This window comes from Arvicanthis niloticus, chromosome 10, assembly GCF_011762505.2.
Source record: "Arvicanthis niloticus isolate mArvNil1 chromosome 10, mArvNil1.pat.X, whole genome shotgun sequence".
Taxonomy (NCBI): Eukaryota; Metazoa; Chordata; class Mammalia; order Rodentia; family Muridae; genus Arvicanthis; species Arvicanthis niloticus.
Window position 1 is genome coordinate 40,335,551 of NC_047667.1, and position 23,369 is coordinate 40,358,919.

Consider the following 23,369-nt stretch of genomic DNA (forward strand, 5'->3'; position numbering starts at 1 on the left):
GAATTTAGGGGTCACTGAGGACAAAGCAGAATCTTTTTCTCAGCCCTTTGGGTAAAAGACAATTGGCCTTAACTTACTGAATTGCAATTTGTTGGAAGGCATCACATAAATACCATGAACTGTTGGTTTTACCTTTACTTTATGATAGATGAAAAAAGGCAAAAAAAATAATTATAGCCTCCACCCAGTTTGGATTATTCTAGAAATAATTCTTCATGCTTAGGATGCAGCGTCATCTAAGTCTTAAGAGATGTTCTCATAGTTGGAAAGGACAAAGTAGGGCTCTGAGGACTGAAGATGCTGAGTCTGGAGCTGTCAACCTCAGGGTGGGATGCTCACTCCCGGTCCTTCTACCCCAGACTAAGAGTTTAATAAAATCAGAAACTCATCCCCAGTATCTAACACTCCTTCTTTATTTAATACACATCCATGAAAAGACAAGGAAATACAGAAGTAAGACAGTACAGGTCTTCCAAACTGAGGTACAAGTGCCTCGGTTCCTTCAGCAATTCCCACTGGGATTGCCATGATGCAACCATCTGTGGCAACAGTCTGCTGTGGGAAGGGGTGGAGGGACGGCTGGAACACAGAGAAATGTGTACAACTCAGAGCGATCTCAACTTTGCCCTAACTCAAGTCCCTTCGGGACTGTCTTGCAACACATGTTCTATTAAGAAATGAGGTTTCAAACCAAAGACTGGGTGACTGCAATAAATATCACACGAGATGAGCAAGGCTTGGGAGTTTCCATTTGTTATTCTAATATTTGTCCTTCTTACTAGACACTCAACTCCATGAGAGTAGAGAACGTCCATACTGTTCTACTCACCCCTGGCACATAGTAGTGGCTCAATAAATATATGTTAGAAGGATGGATTATCCCTGACTTAGGGAGAAAGAGGAAAATAAGATACAATACACAGATGTATATGAGTTTTAGTGTCTCCAAAGGAAGATTAGATTAAGGCCGTTTAGATAATCCCACTTCCTTTAGTGCCCAAGATACATTTTCTTATATCACTTTGAAACTCAGAGGAGATACTTTCCCAATGATTACTTGGCTGATTAAAAAATAATATGCTTTCATAAAAATACAGTCTCTGAGTTGTTTTGTCACACTCAGGTGGAGAGCGTGAAGGTGAGGGGTGGCAGTGGGCACCACTGCTCCAAATGAGCCGGATTTCCAGGTCTATGCCTTCACTGCTCTCCTCACCCAGCATGAAGTGGAGGACATACTCATGTATTGGGTGGGCAGTGGAGGAAATGTGGTCAACAAAAATGTCCAGTGGGAAAAGCAAGAGTACTTTACTGGCCACAGCGGGATTAGATCTCTTGCCCTAACACAGCAGCAGGACGTTCTATATCCCAGAATTCAGTGTGTCACTGTTCTGAGCTCAGCATTTGTTAGTCCCTGGTCATTCTCATACTCAATGCTATCTGCCACACTGCCAGCATCAGGAAGCAAACATTATTAGATTGGTACAGGACGACATCCATCTACCATGGTCTCAGGGATGGCATCCGGTCCAATAGACCTGAACAAACCCATTAGATGTGTTCAAATATCCTGAGCCTAGCCCATCCACATGAGATGGCTCCTGACCCCTGGGGACTGTGTCCCTCACCACAGTGGATACATCTCTATGGCAACTTCACTGTTGCTCAAGAGCTTGGGTATTGTAGCAGCCTGGGGGCAGGTTGTCTCGAATGTTCTCCAGGTTCTTCACATCAGCTAGAATTCCATCTATGCTGGTCTCCAGCAGATGGAGGTGGTTCCTCTGCCGACGCGTCCTCTCTTCCAGATCAGACATCAAGGGCCGAAGCCGACTGTTGATCTGGGTCTTGGCTTGGAAAAGCTCTTGTTCTAATAGCATCATCCCCTCCTCATCCACACTGCCGGGCTGGTCTATTTTAGGGAACAAGAAAGATGTTAATGGAGCAAAGCTGTGGGGAGACCTCCAGGAACACATGCACCCCCCCCCCGACATCCTAACAAACTCTGCCAAGAGCAAAGAGCTTGCCATACACCGAGATGGCCTTGCTTTAAGAATAAAGTAGAAATCTTTCTGAGAACACGAGGCACGCATCTGTGCTATGAACAGCTCAGCTCAAGACTGAGTTCCATCAAGTAGCCAATGAAGTCCAGAGTTCTATCTGGTTGAGATAACAGATCGTGATCTGAGAAAGCTGAAGGTTATAAGGGGCTGAGCACTGTCCGAGGTCACTGTCTAACACAGCTCACCCCTGGGATCTAAACTAACTCCAAATAGACTTCCTGTATCACCCAAGGAAGTATCTTGCTGTTTTATATTAGGAGATCTTTAGAAATGGGCTGAGCCACAGGGGTCACAGAGTCCAGGGTATGCTTAGCTCTTTGGAGGATGGATTCCAGCTGCTAGGGAAAGATGCAAGACTCCATTCTGGCTAGGAGTCTGTTCATTTCATTTATAACAAATGCCATGGCATTTGTTCAGGTATATTCTACCTGTACACTATATAAAGCCGATGTTCAACACGAGAGTACCTGGGCATATACATTTAGTTCAAGTAGATTTAAGCAACTCTTAAGTGGGTTCACATGCAAGGTCAGGCTGCCTCGTGTATCTGAACCTCAGTGATATGATTTGTTTCTTCCTATTTTTTTAATTATATGTATTTCTCTCTTTCTCTTTCTGTTTCTCTTTCTGTTTCTCTCTCTCTCTCTCTCTCTCTCTCTCTCTCTCTCTCTCTCTCTCTTTCTGTGTGTGTATGTGTACATATGCCACACAACATGTATAAAGGTCAGAGGAAAACTTGTGAGAGTCAATTCTCTCAAGCCCAGTGCTAAGATTTGAATGCATGCACTTACTGTACTTAGAGTACTTAATGAGTTATTACCCCCAAACTCAACAGACTGCCTAAAGTAGAAATTATACCACAGTGACAATACTGACCCAATGGACCCTTCAGGGAAAACTACAAGAATTAGGGGTTCTGTGACAGCACAACACACAACAAATTAGTAAGCTTGGCAGTGAAATAACAGTATGGTACGGGAACCCACATTTAGGAAAAGAACAGGACAGGAACACGGAGACACAGATCTCAGTGGTAAGCCCCACCCCACAGTTTACTGTGTGCTGTGAATCTTCAGTTTATCCCCCATGTGAAGCACAATAATAAAAATCCATCTCCCAGAATGCTAACAAGACTTAAATGGTCATGCCCGGAGAGCTCCTGGCACAGTACCTGACAGGCAGTAAATGGTTAGCTAGCACTTCCCACTCGCCTCCCTCCCACTCATGGTCCCTTTAAAGGCCCCATTAATTTCATTACCTTTTTTTTTTTTTTTTTTTTTTTTTTTTTTTTTTTTTTTTTTGAATGCTAAGCTATGCTGCTAAAATCTCAACTGGGAAGATCGTATCTTTAATCTTTAGGGGACATTTTACCCTCTGGGGCTTACTGGATCACAAACAGACCCATTAGTATAACAGCACAGACAACACTAGCCTGTCAGTGTGGGGATAATCCTCCATGGGGCAATCAGGTATTGGAATTGTTCTACTGAACCGGTGAGGCGTAGCTAAGCTTCTCCTGGATGTCATGGTAATATGTGACCCAGTTCCTAGTCCCCATCCACTGCAGTCTCCGTTGATGAGGGGCCCCTATTAACTACTTAAATTTAGACTCCAATCTCTAAAAAAAAAGATTTATGTGTGCATATGCATGCATGCATGTGGTATGTGTGTTCAAGTTCTACATGTGTACAGGTGCCCATGGATGACAGAGAGGGTATCAGCTGCCCCTGGAGTAGAGTTACAGATGCCCAACGTGAATACTGGGAATGAAAGTGGGATGCTTTCGAAGGAAGAACAAATGCTGCTAGACAATGAGCCATCTCTGCAGCCCCCGGATTTAGACTTGTAGTTAACATTAGTTTTCTTCAGGTAATAACTATGGGGAAACCCGATTCCCTGCCGTACTGTGCTAGTAAATCTATCCTGTCCTAAAATCCACATATCTCCCACTCTCTGCACATTTCCTCCAGCTTATTTATCCAGGAGGCTCCTCTTTTCCCAGTTGATTATAACAGGTTTAGGCTTGTCTAGGGAGGAACGACGTCAGATTCAGCAGATGGTCCTTTGGACCAAGGCAGCCCATTGCTCCACGCCTTTCCCTCCCCACCTCTCCTGCCTCATAGTGGGCTCCTGTCTGCTTTCAACAGTTCCCACATGGCCTTCGCTGCCTCTAAGCCCCCATCAACTTCTCCTCTCTAGTGCAGAGATGCGGTTACTCTCCTTCTTAAGACTGCCCAGGGGGCCCCTCAGGCTCAAGACCAGACTCCTCAGCAGGACCCTCAAGCTGACCAGTCTTCTGGGAACTTCCTGGAACACACCCAGTGCTCTGACTCACAGACCTTCACTTCCAGATACAAGTGCTCGCTGACTCATCTTAGAGATGGCAAAACAGAGGAAATGTAAAGCAACCTGACCCAAGTGTCTGGGCCCTGAAACAAAGCAGATTTCCAGATGGTCTCAGGGAAAGTTGAGATCCCCATCCATCCAGACTAAGAATATCGAGTCCTCTGGGGACAGACCCTGGGCTGGAAAGCTGTGGTGCTCCACAGACCTATTAGGTGTAGGATGCTGTCCAATGTGTTGAGCGTGTCTTGGATTGTAACTCCGGCACTCTTGGCTCTGGCGTCAGCTTGCTGGGCTTCAGTAATCACCTGAGGACGAGTGAGTACAGAGGTGTTCTGAGAGGCTATTTTTATCTTGACAACTAAAGAGAGCTCACATGGAGAGATGCCGGCACTTACCAGCTGCACCGCGTCCTTATCCGTGTCAAACTCCAGCTCCTTCCTGGCCAGCTCCCCCTCCATCTCTCTCATCTCGCTCTTCAGAATGGCCAGTCCCTTCTCCATGGCCAAGGCCCCATCTGCTGTCACATTGGCTTCCAAGTTCAGACTTTCTATCTCCTGGGAGAATAAAAGGAGCCAGGGACGGAAGGAGAGAGAGGGTGAGGCTCAAACCATCCCAAGGACAAATTGTAGAAAAAAATACAGCTGCGCCTGGCTCTGATGGAGTAAGTCACATGAACAATGAGAGAGTCAGACTTGGGGACACACCCTTCCCTAGGCTTGCCCTCAAGCAAGTTAGTTCTAGGTTAGCTCTCTAGAGACTAGGAGGGTCAGTGCAAAACACTGGTTTGCTTTCAGTTCAGTGCCTAAACAAATTTTAACACAATCAGGAAAGCATTTGAGCAAATCCAGAGGGCAAGAACCATCATCCTCTGGCTCTCTGGTCTTTATTGCCCTGGTCTTTGGAACAACTTTACAAGAATTTCCCCAAGACAGGTGTACTTGGAATGCAGACCTTGAGTTAGCATAGTGATAACTTTTTGTCTTTTCAGGAGAAAAGCTCATCGATATCTTTATCAATAAGCTATAATTGAAAAATTACAGGTGTCTTTATGCTAGATGCCATATAAAGAAAGGTTTATGAAACCGTGCTCAAGGGAATTACTAGAAATTATTTTTGTAGGCTACCAAGCAGTCTAAAAGTGAGATCGAATAGTCTAGATGCCCAAGACCTCTTGGCTTCCTGGAGTGGCACCAGCTCCCTAGAAGTAAGCACGAAGGAGCTCGCTTTCAGCCAAGAAGCATTCCTCCACTGTAGCTTGCAACAGTGGGCTCTACGCACAGCATAGCCGCCTACCTCAGTTCTCTTGAGTGCTCCTTCAAGCAAGGGACTAGATAGATCTTATCTCCATCCCTAGCATCAAGCACACACAGTTGAGGACAGACTCAAACGAGGCCAAGTTGAGACGTAGGTTATAGAAGGCTCTAGAGCCCAGGGATTTCATATCAAGAATCAAAAACGCTGATGAGGTCAATTGTCACAAGTTAAATTTATGCCCTAAATCACACGTTGAAGTCCTAAGGGCTAGGGATGTTTCTCAGGGGGACAGAGCTTACCAGCGCCAACAAAGACATGGTGGAGTCTTTGTTCCCTTACACACCTCTCTCAACTCAGAAGATGACCTGACTTGAAAACTGACTGTTGCACATGTGATTAGCTGTAGTGAAGTTACACTGCAGTATACTGGTGGGCCCTTAATTCAATGAGAGAGTTATCTTCTTATAAGATGAGACTGAGATATGAATACAGTGGCCAACCAGGGCTACATAGTGAGACCATGTCTTGAAGAAGATGAAGGAAAACAGGGAAAAGATGAGAAGAGGAGAGGAAGATGGGAAGAAGAAGAGAAAAAGAAAGAAGGGGTGAGAAAGAAAGAAGAGGAAGGGGGAGGGAGAAGGAAGGGGAAGGAGGAGGGAGAGGAGGGGGAAAGAAGGAGGGAGAAGGGGAAGGAGGAAGGAGAAGGAAGGGGAAGAAGGAGGGGGAAGGAGGAGGGAGTAGGAAGGGGAAGGAGAGGGAGGGAGGAGGGGGAAGGAGGAAGAAGAAGGAGGAAGGAGGAAAGGGAAGGAAGAAGAAGGAGGGGGAAGGAGGAGGGGGAAGGAAGAAGAAGGAGGGGGAAGGAGGAAGGAGGAGGGGGAAGGAAAAAGAAGGAGGAGGAAGGAGGAGGAGGAAGGAGGAGGGGGAAGGAGGAGGGGGAAGGAAGAAGAAGGAGGAGGAAGGAGGAGGGGGAAGAGGAGGGGGAAAGAGGAGGGGGAAGGAGGAAGAAGGAAGAAGGGGAAAGAGGAGGGAGAAAGAGATGACAGAGGACTCTGGGGATCACACAAGCATGGAGTGGACTGATAAAGCTGTGAACCAAGGAAGCCCAGGATTGACTGCCCTCCTCAGAATTCCCCCTGGAGCTGTCAGGAGAAGTGGAGCCCTGCTGACTAGTTTTCCATCCTAGCCTCCTGAATGGTACAAAAGTCTTTTCTAGTTTTCCAAGTGTTTTCTGATAGCACCCTTAGAACCCTCCATAGTAAACAACTGTGGATGTTCCACAGTGCTGTTCAAAGGGGTATTGAATATGGTGTTACAGCTGCTAGCCAGTGACAGAATCCATCCAGCTGAAGGGTGGGTGTGTGAAGCCAGACTGCTATGCACTCTCTAGGACTCTGAGCCATGGAGGCTGAACTGAGCTGAAGCTCGCTCTCCCTGGAACAATGCTGTGTTGGGCACTGCCTGTGGCAGCCTGTGTATCCATTTTTCTTTACCTGCTCTATCTGGCTGCTGATCTCCAGGGCCTCCCTAGCTGCGTTCTTTGCCCGTTGGGTGTCGGCAGCGGCACTCCCCAGGGCCGTTTCTGCTTGCTGGGTCTTGTCACTGGCATCTGCAACCTTCTGGCTAATATAGGAGAGTCTCTTCATGGCCTCTTCAGCCTCTGCTTTTCTATCTTCAACCTGCAGATCAAACTCTGGAATGAAGAAAAAAGAACAGAAAACTTGCCACTGGGACGACTGAGTGAGAGAACCTGATGTTTTGAGGAAAAATTCCTGAAAGGGAACAATTACTAGCTAGGGGTGGAGAAGTAAGATGTTGTGGCTGGGATTACCCTTTCCCAAGAGAAAGAATCTCAAAGAAACCATTGAGGGAGCTGCCCTCAATGGTTTGCCCTGGGTCCTCACCACTGCAAGGATATCAACATCCAAAGTAGACAAAGACCGAAGATCTAAGTCCAAGCCTGAAGCCAAAGAGCAGAGTTGGGGTGTGGTCACAGTGGATATAGAGGGACTTTCTATGAAGAGAATCCCAAGACTTTAGAGATAATTCCCTTTTGTTTGCTAGTGAATAACGTGTAGTTTTAAACCAAATGTCTTCAAGATAATACCGCAAACCTCCTGGGAACCACAAGTCATTACCTCAGAGTAGCCATATTGGAACCAACCAAGCCACAAGGAGAGGAAAATATCAACACAGTTGTGACCTAGTGGATATAAAGAACCTTAGAGATCTCCTGTTCCTCTTAAGGAGGGCACAGGGTTCTAGAAAGGTCACACAGAGACCTTGAGCTGATCACAGGGCCCAGAGAGGGTTAGAACTCAAAACCCCTGGCACTTAGTTGAATTACTTCCACCACCTCCATCAAGTATTAATGAGATCACCATTACCTTAGAAAGGTAGTGACTAAGCATCTATTAATAACCCAGTACACCCACCATTTAAGGAGGTAAAGGAGGACTTAAATGAATCATAAGTGTACCTTTAAAACTGGATCACACAGCACTAACCTCTGAGGTTCTTTAGGATGTTCTCAACTTCATAAAAAGTGGCATTGCCCATACTTAGCGCTTCTTGGGCTCTGTTTTTAGCAAGGTTGGCACGGGAAAGCAGCTGATCTGAAGTCTGTAAATAGAACAAGATCAGAATAAGTGCATTCCTGGTAGCAAAATCACCCTGACACAACTTTTCCGTGACACCAGTGCTGTGCTGTGACTCACCACAGTCTAGGGGTGCTGCAGCAAAGCCCTCTAGTATCTGATCAAGAACAAACTTTGTTATAGATACCTTTTAGAGGAGAGTCTCCAACTCTTTCCATTTTCAGGGGCGGGAATAGTTTTGCAAATCACAATTTTAAATACTAGCTACTTCCTGAATCTACGATAGACAGATTTGGACCAAAATGAGACCTACAAGGCCTGGGTCCTCATCCTAGGTTCAAATGCTGACTCAGTGGGTAGAGCGAATCCCATCAAACTTCATTCTTGGTTACTCCCTCTGTAACCAGTGGCATCATGACCTTCGGAGGGTTTCTGCTAGTGGCTCTGGCCATTTCTACCCACACAGTCTGCACTCAGTACATGCTTATTGGCTGAGTGAACAGATTGACAGAGGTACCTGTCTCCCATCCTTTCCAGTCTGTAGGAGCTGCTGAGTTTCTTTTTCCCAGTTCCCAAGATTGTTTCGCACACTCGTGAATGCATCTGTTTGTCTGGTCACCAGGTTTGAGAGAGAATCAGCCTTCTGTCTGATCCTCTTTGCTTCTACCTGTGGGCACAAAGATACGAATGAGTGTGACTGTCTGTTCACATGTCACCACGCCAGCTTCAGGACCTGCTGTCACCATTCAAAAATACTGGCAGCCTTAAGAAGCCAAGAAAGCAGACACTGGCCTTAAAGGCCCAAAGCCTACCAGAAATGAGACAGGGTGCTAAGGAAAGACAGGCAGTATGTCTCCCAAGAATACAGTGAACTTGGTCTCTGCTCTTTAAAATAAAATTGTTAAATAATAATTGCTGTATCTATTCATGGAACATATCTCTATGGAGATCACAGTGAGTGTCTTTATCTGTTAGGTATGCAGGTGAACTTAATCCAATGAGGTTGCAATAACTAAGGAGATTGGTGGCTGTCATGGTTTGAATATGCTTGGCCCAGGGAGTGGCACTATTTGGAGATATGGCTTTGCTGGAGTAGGTGTGTCACTGTGGGTAGGTGTGGGCTTTAAGACCCTCACCCTAGCTGCTTAGAAGTCAGTCTTCCACTAGCAGCCTTCAGATGAAGATGTAGAACCCTCAGCTCCTCCTACACCATGCCTGCCAGGATGCTGCCATGTTCCTGCCTTGATGATAATGCACTGAACCTCTGAACCTGTAAGCCAGCCCTAATTAAACGTTGTCCTTATAAGAGTTGCCTTGGTCATGGTGTCTGTTCACAGCACTAAAACCCTAAATAAGAAATGGCAGAAAACAAAAAAGCAAACCTTTTGATAGCAAAAGTCTTCTTGTTAACAGCAGAGAGGGATGTATCAAACTCCATTAAAATTCTCCACTGATTTCAATTTGAGGGTCTCTAGAACTAGGGAGGAGACATAAAACTTTTCTCTACTAAGGGGTTCTAGATTAAACATCCAAGTCACTTTCCCTTTCGGAGTCCAGACAACAATTGACAGGAAGTACCTGTCTCCTCCTACCACAAACCCCAAAGTCCATGCTAGGTTTTAAATACGGGCTATCAGTCATGTGCTAAGTTTCTGGTTGACATGGGTGCTGGTGGGGTGATGGAAGGCTCTGTTGGTGTAGTAGGCCTCTAGGCCATGTGAGCTCTAAAGGGATTGTGCCCACTTGCCAGTCTTTCCCCCTGTCCTCCAGAGACTCTGTCGCCCTTAGCAGACCAGAGCCAATGCAGGCACTGGGCCTTTAACTGTCTGAAACACTAAGCTAAAGAAACCCTTTTTTGGCTGGGAGGTGGTGGCGCACGCCTTTAATCCCAGCACTTGGGAGGCAGAGGCAGGCGGATTTCTGAGCTCAAGGCCAGCCTGGTCTACAGAGTGAGTTCCAGAGCCTGGTCTACAGAGTGAGTTCCAGGACAGCCAAGGCTACACACAGAAACTCTGTAAAAAAGAAAAGAAAAAGAAACTCTTTCTCCTAATAAGCCAGCTGCCTCAGTCAGAGCACTGAGGAATGCGACGCTGACTGACACAGCTGGCATGGAGAAGCTGGAAGGTTGAACAGTCTTACGGAATTTATGGAGAGGAAAGTTTCCGTGGCCATTTGTCCATGCAGCATGCACACAGGATCAGTGACCTCACCTGAAAGGACAGATCACTGATTCCCTGAAGCTGAGACGCTGAATCCAGGAGGCGGAGACTGTGTTGATAAGACCTCTCAGCTTCAATGTCGGCTTGGGTGCCCTCCCTTGACAACTGCTGGGTCAGGGACCTGGTTTTCTCTAATCTGTGGGGAGGAAAAGTAGATGGCTAATAATAATAATAATAATAATAATAATAATAATGGCAGCAATAATAGCAATAATGGAGGGGGAACCTTGAGAACTTATGAGACAGGAACTCATGACATAGCTTTGGTGGGTCTGAAAATTACTGCAATCCTCCTGCCTCTGCTTCCAAAAACTAGGATTACAAGGATAAACAACAATATATGGCAGAATGTACTCCTTGAGATATATATATATATACACATACATATACACACATACATATACACACATACAAATACACACATACATATACACATATACACACATACATATACACACATACATATACACATATACACATATACACATACATACATATACACACACATATATACACATACATATACACACATACATATACACACATACATATACACACATACATATACACACATACATATACACACATACATATACACACATACATATACACACATACATATACACACATACATATACACATACATACATATACACATACACACACATACATATACACATACATACATATACACACATACATATACACACATACATATACACATATACACATACATACATATACACATATACACATACATACATATACACATATACACATACATACATACACACACACATATATACACATATATATATATATTTCATCTTGTTTTAAAAATATGTAGTTGGGCCAGGAGGCATGAGTATCAAAGTGTTCAGGAGGCTGAGACAAGTAGATCTCTGTGAGTTGAAGGCCAGCCAGAAGCTAGCTACTTAAGGACTCACACTCCTTCTCCTCCCCATCTTCCTCAGTCAGTGTGTGTGTGTGTGTGTGTGTGTGTGTGCATTCTCACATGTGCACACATACATGCAGGCACCATATAATTAGAATAAGCAGGACAAACAAGCTAGGTTACATGTTAAAAAAGCGACTTTCTCTATAATCTAAATATAACCTTTATAGCTTGTTTAGGTTTGGCCAGAAAAATTGAACTCAAGCTTCCCAACCGCTGATAATATAAATGTTATTTTTCTGTCACTGGCCCTGTCAGATGGGCTTATATATTCCTTCATAAACTGGAGGGCAACCATCTCTCCCTGTACTGTCATGTCTCAGTCAGAATGTAAGTTTTACTTAGATACCATAACCTTTCTTTTCCTAGTCTTAAAAATATTTTCCCCAAAGTAATACTCATTCTCTTGCCATTATATTATTATTATTATTATTATTATTATTATTATTATTAGGCCAATAATTGCTTTAGTTCTCAGCAGCCTGTTCCCAAGCCGGTCCCTGAGCTCCAAGGGAGCTTGCCTTCTTCTGAGTAACTTGATCTTTCTCCTGGACAAGGAGCATTCTGGGAGGGTTCCACTCCTCTTCTTTACTTCTCTTTTAGGCTTCTCATAGGCTAGCTGAAGCATGAGCCTTATTACACATCGTCTCTGTCACGTCTGGAGTTCCAGGGTTCTTTGTGTACTGAGAGAATTGTTTCTCCTAAGCATCCTTATCTTCCCCCATTAGGCAAGCATGTTGTCCGTAACACTCTGACCCATGCTCTGCTTCCGATGTACCTCTGCATTGAATTTGCTTCCAGAGTCATAACCAGGGAATCCGTAGGCACTATGGGGACAGACAAGCCTCCATCCATGGCTCCCTTCATGACTCTCAAAATTTTATGGCCAGTTATAGTTCGAACAAGACCTGCGTCCAAATAGCAGATGAAGGCACCACCAGGTTGGCCATGGAGGCTTTCTACATTGTGTGCCTCTCCGGTCACCTCCACTTGGCCTTCCTAGATCCTCTCCATGCCAGTCCTACTGAGACACCTGTGGGCCAGCAGCAGGCTAGTACAACAGGGTGCAACCTGATTTGGCAGGCCAACGTCTACACTGTGCTTTGGTAGATCATGTGCATATGCTGTGCAGACCACCACATCCCCTCTGTGTGGGCACACAGAACCTGACAGGTGATGACAGTGATGAACCATCTGTCACATGAACTGTCATCCTGTATTTGGGTATGTTATACTTATTTTCGTCCTGGGTTACCAGTTATTTCCCAGCACAGTAGTCAGTTGTATCTTCTCACTGCCTTCTAAATCTCACTTGGTGTCTCGTAAAGGCCTTATTCTTGGTAGTTTCATCCTGACCCTGTCCTGAAGAGCAAAAACCCCACAATATGGTGCCACACAGACCGCCTTCTTATGACTGATGTCTAGTTTCATGTGCCTCTCAAGTGTAGTTTGCATTATACACTGGGAGGAGTCAGCTTTTATGGCAACCCAGATGAGGACAGGCTGAACATACTTTCCCATAAGACCTTGTACCACGGAGCTGTCCAGGATGCCGCTTCCGCTTCCTCCACTCAGAGCCTTGCGAGCCAGTGAAAGTGCTTGTTTGGAATAGTCCTCGGTTTCCCTTGAGAGTCGCTTCATTGTGTTAGCGGACTCAACATGGCTGAAGACATGAAAGATGAAGAGTTAGGGTTTTCATAGAAAAATCAGTGCGGGTTAGTAACGTAAATCTTTCGTGCAGAGAAGAATGAAGGAACCAGTTTGACTTGTAAAAGCCAAACAGAACTGACTTGAAAGCATGGGTTGGAGGAGCTATTGAGAAGCAGATGCCTCAATATGCCCCTCTATGGTCATTCCTATTTAAGCCATACTCAGAGAAGGTATGGGGAGGGTAGATGGCGGTTGGGTAGAGTGACAGATCACTGTGCCTATAAGCTGTCCCCGCCCTCCATCAAACAGGACCCCTGAGGTCTTACACATCCTGAGTCCCTCCTCACTCATTACTCTGGATGAAGCTTTAGAGTGGGCCTGCAACTATGGAGGCAGATATCTGTTAATAAAAATCTCCTATAACCTTCTGATCTCCTGGTTCTAGGAAGTGGCATTAAAATAACAAAAACCAGAGCCTCAGAGGGCAGCTCCTGCTCCAAAAGCAGAAGCCAGCCCCTCTGCAGACTGAATTCCATCTGAGATTAGCAGAGCCTGCCACCCTGCCTAGCAAAGCTTTTGAATGTGGTGGGGTTTATAGTGAGAAGGCAGGACCAAGGGAACTGCCTGTCATCTGTGGGGTCCTGCAGAGCCGGTTTCCAGGGGGACGGTCCTTTTGTACACTTGGCCCCCACACACAAGCAAACAACTCGTTGCTACTTGTTCTCAGGCCTGGTGTGGGAGTTGAGGAGTCCCTGAAAGCTGCAAACACCCGTTTCCAGAGGCTGATTCATTTCACGAGGCCAGAAGACTCACATCTAACATGTACTTTTAAAGCCATCTGTGAGTCATAGAGAAAGCTGGGAAAGAAATACTTTCCCCAGCTCCTGCCAAACAGCCCAGTGGACTGTCTGTCCCCTGCCATACCCTGAAAGCTAAGTGGTTCAAACTGGGCTTCAAGGTAGGGGAGGGCTGCAGAGAAGCCTGGCGGGCAGCAAATCCAGTGCTTAAGACCTGAATGTTCCACAGTCTTGCCTGGAGTAGGGGTGTCAAGCACTGGCTGTTTACCTGTCTGCCAATCTTGTGGCCTCCTGAGCCAGACTTTTAAATCCATTTGGCCCCACATAGTGCTCGGAGGAATGGATGTTCTGTGGGAACAAAGGGAATCAGTTAACGTTTGCATTTGACTCTGGAGCCTAAACAGAAGTGCCAGAGAATTCTCACTAGCTGCCACAGGAGTCCAGACCCCTCCATATCAAAGGTCCCTAGTCACCAAGATCACTCAGAAAATGTGTGCACTGGCAAGAACAAATTAGATATGCAATTTCAAGAGAAGTCTTTGTAAAATAGATGAATCTAATGTGTGTGTATTATATATATATATATAATTTCTCTGACTTGGTATTGTGTATGTGTGTGTATGTGCTCAAGGGTGTGTCTGTGTGTGTGTGTCTGTGTGTGTGTCTGTGTGTGTGCTTGAGGGTGCATGTGCATGTATGTGTGTGTGCTCAAGAGTGAGTGTGTGTACATATTTGTCTGTATATACATGCATGAAGGCCAGAGGTAGATCTTGGATGCCTTTCTTTTTTATTGTATCTTACTTTTTAAGATACTTGGAACTTGCCATTTGGGTTGGAGGGCTGGACAGTGAGTCCCTGGGGTCCTCCTGACTCTGCCCCTATTCCTAGCACTGGGGCTACAGGCATGTATCACCACAGCTGGCTTTTACGAGGTTCTGGGGATTTGAACTCAGGTTTCCATGCAGTCACTGTAAGCGATGTACTTACTGAGCCATCTTCCCAGACCGATGTAGCAAGTTTTGACAATAGTCATAGTAGTAACTGGATCATGGGAGCTTTTAAAACTTTTTCTACCATAAACACTTTTTGAATGGGGGAATCAAAACAATTTTAATGTGATTTCTTTACTATAGTAGCTGATTATCTTTCAATTTTTTTTTTTTAATTTAATTCATTGCTGTTGTTTTTGAATCTCATATCCTAGGCCGGCCTCTGAGTGGAGGCTGACCTTGATCTGGTCCTCCTGCCTCCACCCAACTCGGCCCAGTTCTTCAATTCCTCTCTACTCATTATCTTAAGATCACCCTAGCTGTTTGTTTGGGTTGGTTTGAGCCAGGAGCTCACAGTACAAAGGAGACTGACCTTGAACTTGCAGTGCTCCTGCCTGGGCCTCCTAAGTGCTGGGATCAAAGGCATTCTTGCTACTAGCCCCCTACTCCATAGCCTTCAAACTCATAAATACCAGGGCTCGCCATGTCTCCTATTGCACCTTGAACCACACAAGGCATGTGTGCCTTAGACAGGCACTCGCTCACTCTCTAATTTTCAGTCCCATGTCCTCATCAGACCCCTTCTTTTCCTCCATTTTATTCATTCATTAATTCATTTATCTTTTTTTTTTAACTTATGCATCGGACAAATACAACAGCCACATACTGTACAAGGGGCTGAGAATACAAATATAAACCAAGCTAAATTCTACAGAAAAGAAAAGAGGGAAGTCAGGATTCTGTCTATCATGAAAATGTGGCTACAGAGAAATCACCTGTGGAGGGGTGTATAATACAGTTCCTTGGGAAACTTTGGGTGGCCAAGGACACAAAGCATAGATGGGCCTGTGACAAAGAAGAAAAGCCTAGCTACCTGCCAGGTAGACCAAGAAATCCAGGGACAGAGAGTCAGACAGTAAGACCTGTTGGGATGGTAGTGAGATCCAACATGGCCACAATGCATATACACACTAACCAGGCAAACCTACCGTGTTTTGTAGGGAAGCTTCACTTTCTGCCAGGCTCAGGCGCATCTGAGAGATGAGTCTGCTCGTATCCTGAACTCGGTTCTGATACTGACCACCCAGGGCCCGAATCCTTTCCACAGTCATCTTGAGGTCATCCAGGCGGTTCTTGTAGTTGCTCTCTTGGTTCCTTGCCTTGGCCAGCTGCAGGCTGAGGGCTCTCATAGCACCTGCACACAAAGAGGAAAGCAGGCTGATGTAGAATGACCGAGCTAACCCACAAAGCTGAATGACTTAGAGATAAATGAGAAAAAATTTGTCAGTGACAAATGCCTTTGACAGTTTTTCACCCTGTCATTCAGGTGCCAGTAGAATGTCATAGACAACACCTCCACCCAGGCAAGGACTGGCTGCAAGTACCACAGAGATGATGGCCACAAACAGTCTGTGACCCAGAATGAAAGTTGAATCTCCTTGATGATAAGCAGTTGGCCACCTCACCTTCTGAAATCTGAGCTTCTCTTAGAATGTCTCGAAGGGCCTGCTCAGCCTGCTGCATCCTGCCTTCCAGCTCCCCACTGGGGACTGCACTACCACCACCCTGAGCCCTTGAAACCAGGGCCTCCAGGCTCTGGAGCTGCTGGGTAAACTGGTCCATCTGAAAACACACAAGAAAGGAATCAGAAGAGAGTGGAAGAGCACAGTTCGGCTCCAGGACTGCAGCAGGTATAGGGGTCACATGCTTGATTTGTTGTGGTGGTCGAAATCTAGACTGTTGAGCCAGACTGGCTGCGGGAGGATCCTGGCCCACTGCTCTAACCAGTGACCTTGGCAAGTCATCTTCTAATCTTTAGTAGGGGTAATAAAAACAATACTGTTCACATGGTTTTTCTTTGTGCTGAATGAGTTGATATTTGTAAGTGCTAAGAACAGAACTTTCTAGAAAGGCTACTGGAGGCTAGAGATACATAGCTCAGTGTTAAAGTTCTTCCCCAGCAGACATGAGGTTCAGTTCTTACTACTACGTAAAATGAAAAAAAAAAGTATGATATTTAGCAAGATGGTGGGGCACGCCTGTAATCCTGGCATTTGAGGGACAGAGGCAAGTGGATCATGGGTTCAAAGTCAGCCTCAGGTTGTCTGGTACCTCAGAGGTTCAGAGCACTCACTGCTCATGAAGAGAACCCAGGTTCAGTTCCCAGACCCACACTGTGGCTCACAACCATCTGTAACTCCAGTTCTAAAGGATCCAACGCCTTCTTTGGATCTCTGTGGGCACCAGGCACACATGAAGTGCACAGACATACATGTCGGTAAAACACTCATAATTATTTTTAAAAAATAATTTAAAAACAGATCGAGAGTGTTCTACATATGAAGTTCAATTTCCCTGTATTGTACCTTCTAGAAAAGAATGATTAGCAATTAACAACACCAAGTACATTCATCTCTGAAGTTTAAAGTTTAATTTTATAATTTAATTTTTGAGACAGGGTCTCATTCTGTAGCCCAGGCTGATCTGGAATTTACTAGTTAGCCCAGGATTGCTTGAAACTCTGGGCAATAGTCTCAGCCTCCTGCATGCTGGGATTACACCCATTACACCCAAGTCACCACGATCTGCTCTGGGACTTGGTTTATAAGGATATCTCTAGGAGCAGGAGGGGACCCAGCTGGGAAGCAGCACGTGGTAGCACTGTCCTAATTTGCTCTCTGTTGCTGTAATGAACAGTGTGACCAAAAGCAACTCAGAGAAAAAAGCATTTATTTCAACTTACAGCCCATAATAATAAAGGAACGTCAGAGCAGGAACTCCAGGCTGGAACTGAAGTGTGGGCTCACTCTCCATGCCAGTTGGCTTGCACAGTCTCCTGTCCTACACAGCCCAGGACTGCTTGCTCAGGGGTTTTACCCACAGTGGCCTGGGCCCACCCACATCAATCATTGATTAAGAAAATGTCCCACAGACTTTCACAGTTCAGTCTGCTGGAGGCATTTTCTCAGGTGAGGGTCTGAATTCCAGGTGACTCTAGTTTGTGTCAAGTTGACAAAAATAAAACCAAAACGAACCAAATGAAAGAGGACTGGACTTAGACTCTGGGGGACATGAGCGGCACTCCCAGTCCCATGAGGCCAGGCCACTTAGAAAAATCACAAGTACTTTCAGACATTAACCCTTGAAAACTGAATCTCGAATGCTTTCCCCTCCCCCACCAGATTCACTAGGTTGTCTTTAGTCCAAGTGAGACTTAGTATCTTCTCGAAGATACTAAAATGGTATAGACGAGAAGGTAAACTTACACAATATTTTAGTATACTTTAAAGTTTTTTTATTGTATTTATTTATTGTGTGTGTGTGAGTGCATGTACACACATGGCAGCGCATACTTGTGGAGGATGTCAGAGGACAACATTAGGGAGTTGTTCACTCCTTTAGCCTTTACATGGGGTCTGGGAATTGAACTCAGGGTTGTCAGATTATTTCTATCCACTGAGCTATCTCACCACTCTTTTTATATACATATATAAATAAATATATACATATTTTTGTATATAAAAATACACAGATTTTTTATATACAAATAAAAATATTTATACATTTTATATACACACACACACACACATATATATATATATATTTTTTTTTTTCTTTTTTTTTTCCCCGATCAATACCTATCCCCAGGCCCATCCCAAGGATACCTGGGGGTTCCAGACCTGTGACAGAACCAGGGCACAGAGCCACTCAGAGTCTGATTGCCTGCGGCTGGGGGGCTGGAAAAGTTGGCATACCTGAATCTTCACTTGATTGTAGCAAGCAGGACAACTGGTTAGGGCCGCGTGCTCGTGCTCGCAGTTGAGGCCGCCAAAGCCTGGCTTGCAAACACAGCTGCCATCACTTTGACATTCTCCAGGCTCCGAGCCCATGGGGTTGCAGTTGCAAGCTAGAGATAAGATGCAGATAAATGGTGTATTCCCACCCAGCTTGTCCCAGAATGGGAGGTGCAGCAAGGGAAGAGAACGCTGATACTGTGTCAGATCCATCATCCCTCTGCTGTGGCCTCAAGCACATTCCTATAGAAGCAAGCCTAGGGAATCACACAAGTGTGGTCCGTGTGTGTGTGTGTGTGTGTGTGTGTGTGTGTGTGTGTGTGTGTGTGTGCTCAAATGAAGAGGTGCCAGGAAGCTTATCATCTTCCTCCTCTCATTGTGCCAAAAGCCTACTGGGTACTTTGCTGGCATCCTAATTTTGCTTAAAAAGTGCATTTTTTTTTTTTACGGCCTATTTTAAGCCAGCTGTAAACAGTGGCTTCTGTTTTATGGATGAGGAATGTGAACTCAGAAGGTATGCTCAGATCTTAGACCAAATAAAAAGAAGCTGCCACAAGAGCTTAGAAGAGCCAGTGTTCCTTTCTTCCCGTTGCAGGGAAGGCACGAGGAGGCAGTGGTCCTACTGTGTGCCAGGTTCTGTTTGGGAGACAAGGACATAGCAGTGGGAGAGGTGCTACTCTGCTGCTCTCAGAGCTAAGTGCTCTGCCGTTACTTGCACATAGTTCCCATTGTCTTCCCTTTTAGTGTATGAACTCCCGAGGAGCTAGGACTTATTCACGATTGTGACCCTAGTACTGAGGTGCAAACTGCAGGCAAATGTCAGGAGCTTGACAGCACAATAAAGGATATTGTCTAATGAAATCTAAAACAATGAGAGAGTTTTAATTTATGTACTATATGTTTGCTTACTTAAAAAAAAAAAAAAAGGTCTTGCTCAGTAGCTCAGGCTAGCCTCTAACTCAGGATTATCCTGCTTTAGGCTCATGAGTGCTGGGATTACAGGCATGAACCACCCCACCTTATCACAGGGGTCCTCAGGTATCTCTAGGTGACATTCCGGTGTCAGGACCTGGTAACGGGCACATGTCTAAGTGCCAGCCAGCCATCTGGAGCCTTTGTGTGTCGTGTTAAGGGGCTGAACATGGTTCTTCTCTCTAATGTTTGCGAGCAGAGCTGAGCTGAGGGACACACCTGCACACTGTGCTTTGATCTGAAGCAGCCCTTAGCAGCCCCCTATGAAAGCTCCTTTGAAGCTGAGTCTTCTCGGGAGAGCCTTCAGCGGTACATAATCACACTGACTTCCTGAGAGGGTCTCTTAAACTGCTTTACAACCGGACCCCTCCCCTCTCGGGTTTGTTCCGGCTCAGTGGTGAGTCATTTATTGCTCTCCGGTGACAGGTTTGGCAGCTTCTTTTCTGCCTACCTGCCTTGGGGTTGGGCATAGGATGTGGCCCCACTTTATCTGCTCTTTCACTCAGGAATGTAAACCTGACCTTTTTTTTTTTTTTTTTTTTTTACTTTTCCCACCCAGGTTTAACCATTTGAGAGTCTTTAATGTTGCTTTTAGAAGCTGGTGCAGTGGGGACTGGTCTTAAGGCTTTTGGCAGGTGAATGAATGGTGCAGATTGTTCAGGAGCCAGTCTGGTCACGGAACTAGTTGCCTTGTGAGATTAGCTGTCCTTGCCTTTCCTCCCATGTATAGACTCAAGCAAGTTCATATATCTTTACACATGTTCACGTGTACACACACATGCACACATGTACATGCACGTGCACACTCATATACAGAGAGAGAGAGATGGGGTGCATAATTTGTCTTGGGGTATAGTCCTACCTCGACACTTGTCTGCTGGGTTGGGAGCCAATGGGTCTCCAAAGTAACCTGCTTTGCACTGGTCACAGTAGATCCCAGCTGTGTTGTAGATACATTTCAAACATCTGCCTGTCAACTGGTCACAGTTCCCTGAGGCACTGGGGTCCACGTTGTTGTTGCACTGGCATCGCTGACAAGGTCTCACTGGACCACGTTCCCCAAAGGGATCCCCAAAGAAGCCATCAGCACAGAGCTCACAGCGGGCACCTGGGAAGGAAGAAAGAACATGTGGTCAACCCAGACCAGATTGTTCCCCGTGGGCAGCAGGACCAGAAAGAGGCACAGGGACTTGGTAGAATAAGAAACGGGCAGATAGATGCATTGTGTTAGTTTGAATGAAAATGCCCTATAGGCTCATAGGGAGTGGGGCTATTAGGAGGTGTGGCCTTGTTGAAGTGGGTGTGGCTTTGTTGGAGGAGGTGTTTTACTGGGGGTGGGCTTTGAGGTTTCAGATGCTCAAACCAAGCTCAATGTGTCTCTTCCTGCGGCCTACAGATCCAGATGTAGAACTCTCAGCTACCTCTCCAGCATCATGCCTGCCTGCATGCCGCCATGCTTCCCACCTTGCCGATAATGGTCTAAACCTCTGAAACTATAAGCCAGCCCCAATTAAATGCTTTCCTTTCTAAGAGTTGCTGTGGTCATGGTGTCTCTTCACAGCAATAAAACCGTAAGAAGACATGCATTATTAATCCCAGGCTCCCAGGACAATACCCTCGGTGAACAGATGAATGTGGCAGGGGTGGAGACTGCCACTTTATGGTCATGGCCACCACAGATTGGAATATTGCAGCACCACAAAGAGGCTTAATTAGCTTGTGGGTAAAAGTCAGCAGGAATGCTGAGGCAGTGAAGTTTCAGTGACACCAAGGCTGCTGCAGAACACTTTTTCAGATTGAAGAGATAATGCGACACTCAGAGGTAACTTTTCCTTCTTACCCTAGCTCATTTGAAAGTAACGTAAACTCAGGCAAGGAATGTAACTCCGAGGGTAGATTACTGGCCTAGTATGCACAAAAGTCCGGGTCTGATCCTGGATCCAGGATTGCACAAAAGCAGATATGGTGACAAACACCTATACTCCCAGCATTTAGGAGGTGGAGGCAAGAGACCAAGAGTTCAAGGTCAGAGTTGGAGAGATGGCTCAGTGGTTAACAGCACTTTTGGCTCTCTCACAGGACCCAAGTTTGATTCCCGTCAATCTACATGAGATTGTTCACAACTACTTATGACTAGCTTCAGGGCATCCAATGACCTCTGTTGACCCAGTGGGCACCTACACTCATGTACACAGACCACCCCCTATACACATAATTAAAAATAAATAAATATTTTTTTCAAAAGGAGTTTAAGGTCATCCTCAAATACTAAGTTCAAGACCAGCTTGGGCTACAGAAGGTCCTGGAGGGGTAGGGAGACTTAACCACATACTTGGTCTGACACTTTCATTTCCTAAATAAATGCACAAGACTGCCAACCAACCAGCACTATGCTCCTCCCTCCATAACTGCACCAGCCCCTGGTCAGTATCAGCTCAGACACCACATATACCTATCTTTAGAATGTGTACATTTAGATTTGCCTGAAGCAAGTATAACTTCTGGGAAATTCTCCAGAACAGGAGCTATTTACACATGTCCACAGCATCAGGACAGGAAGCTGAAGGAAGAACAGGGTGTTGGTCTTACCTGTGACCCCAGGGGGACAGTTGTTACACACCACCTCCTCTGTCTCAGGCATCACTGAACAGCTGAACCCATTGTGACAGGGACATGGCTTGCAGCTGCGGGGGTCGTGTGGGTCATTGTAGAAACCAATGGGACAGTCAGCACATTCAATGTCGGGATTCTCGTCCCCTGAGTAGCAATCTCCTGGAGTGTAGAAGAAAGAAATGACAGTGTCAGACTACATATTCCCATCAGTGTGGATGGAATGTGGGGATCAGACTACAGAGGCTCAGGCTTTCCTGGAGCATCCCCCAGCATCCGAATGCTGACATTCATCTTCATCCTTGAACCAAATAGAAACGTGGCCACCACCTTGGATTTCAGCCTCACCCATCACATTCAGTTAGACACAGACATCCTCACTGTCCGTAGCATAGCACTGTTCCCCTGTCCTGCACTGTTCCCCTGTCCTGCACTGTTCCCCTGTCCTTCATGGTCACACCGTTTGCCACCACTCCCATTTAGAGCCTGACTTGCTTTTGATCTTCCCATGCAATTACTGCAACTCAACACCAATCCCCCCACCTTGTATGGAGCATGACAGTCATTTCCTGTAACTTGGCACCTTTCGCTCACAATCCTATGGTAATTCCATAATGAAAGAGGTTAAGTGTATTGTCACCATGTCTGTCTCCCTTCACCTCGGTCCCACGCTCTCCACCATTCTTTCTCCATCTCCTAAGTGAATTCAGGTATGATATTTCCTCCTCAGCCTTTGCTTCTATGGGAGACCCACTCCTCTGCCTCTACCCCCAGACACCTGGTGCAGATGTCATTTCACTCACCTGTGTCTGGATCACAGGCCCCTCCCCCTTGGCAGTTACAGGGAACACAGGCACCAAAAGGCCCCAGTCTTGCCGAATCTCTTTTGTAACCAGAAGCACATTCCTGGCAGAATTGTCCCTTGTACCCAGCAGGGCATACACAACGTTCAACCCAGGGTGCTGGGGCTCCAGAGACAGGGCGGGCTGAAATCAGGGTCACATTGTCAATGTACCCTGTACCTGCAATAGAAAAAAGACATTAGAAGTGGCAAGGTCTAATACCACAGTTGAGAGTAGTGGCTTCCTCAGGCCTGTAGACCCAGCACATGGGGAAGCAGAGGCAGGAGAAT

General features: G+C 45.8%; 1 protein-coding gene and 1 pseudogene across 1 annotated transcript in view; both read right to left on the reverse strand.

Moving 5' to 3' along the window:
• Positions 1-390: 390 nt before the first annotated feature.
• Lamc2 (laminin subunit gamma 2) overlaps positions 391-23,369 on the reverse strand; it is a 63,705-nt gene continuing 40,726 nt past the window's right edge. The window contains exons 9-23 of the mRNA XM_034513035.2: positions 23,041-23,259; positions 22,217-22,399; positions 20,490-20,735; positions 18,617-18,768; positions 16,328-16,484; positions 15,851-16,056; positions 14,141-14,220; positions 12,939-13,088; positions 10,462-10,606; positions 8,769-8,918; positions 8,162-8,276; positions 7,148-7,347; positions 4,799-4,957; positions 4,609-4,708; positions 391-1,906 (exon numbers count right to left, since the gene is read on the reverse strand). Coding sequence (XP_034368926.2) covers positions 1,653-1,906; positions 4,609-4,708; positions 4,799-4,957; positions 7,148-7,347; positions 8,162-8,276; positions 8,769-8,918; positions 10,462-10,606; positions 12,939-13,088; positions 14,141-14,220; positions 15,851-16,056; positions 16,328-16,484; positions 18,617-18,768; positions 20,490-20,735; positions 22,217-22,399; positions 23,041-23,259 — 2,516 coding nt within the window. The 3' untranslated portion in view covers positions 391-1,652. The remainder of the gene's footprint in view (positions 1,907-4,608; positions 4,709-4,798; positions 4,958-7,147; positions 7,348-8,161; positions 8,277-8,768; positions 8,919-10,461; positions 10,607-12,938; positions 13,089-14,140; positions 14,221-15,850; positions 16,057-16,327; positions 16,485-18,616; positions 18,769-20,489; positions 20,736-22,216; positions 22,400-23,040; positions 23,260-23,369) is intronic.
• LOC143443692 (large ribosomal subunit protein uL18 pseudogene) lies at positions 10,569-12,932 on the reverse strand (annotated as a pseudogene).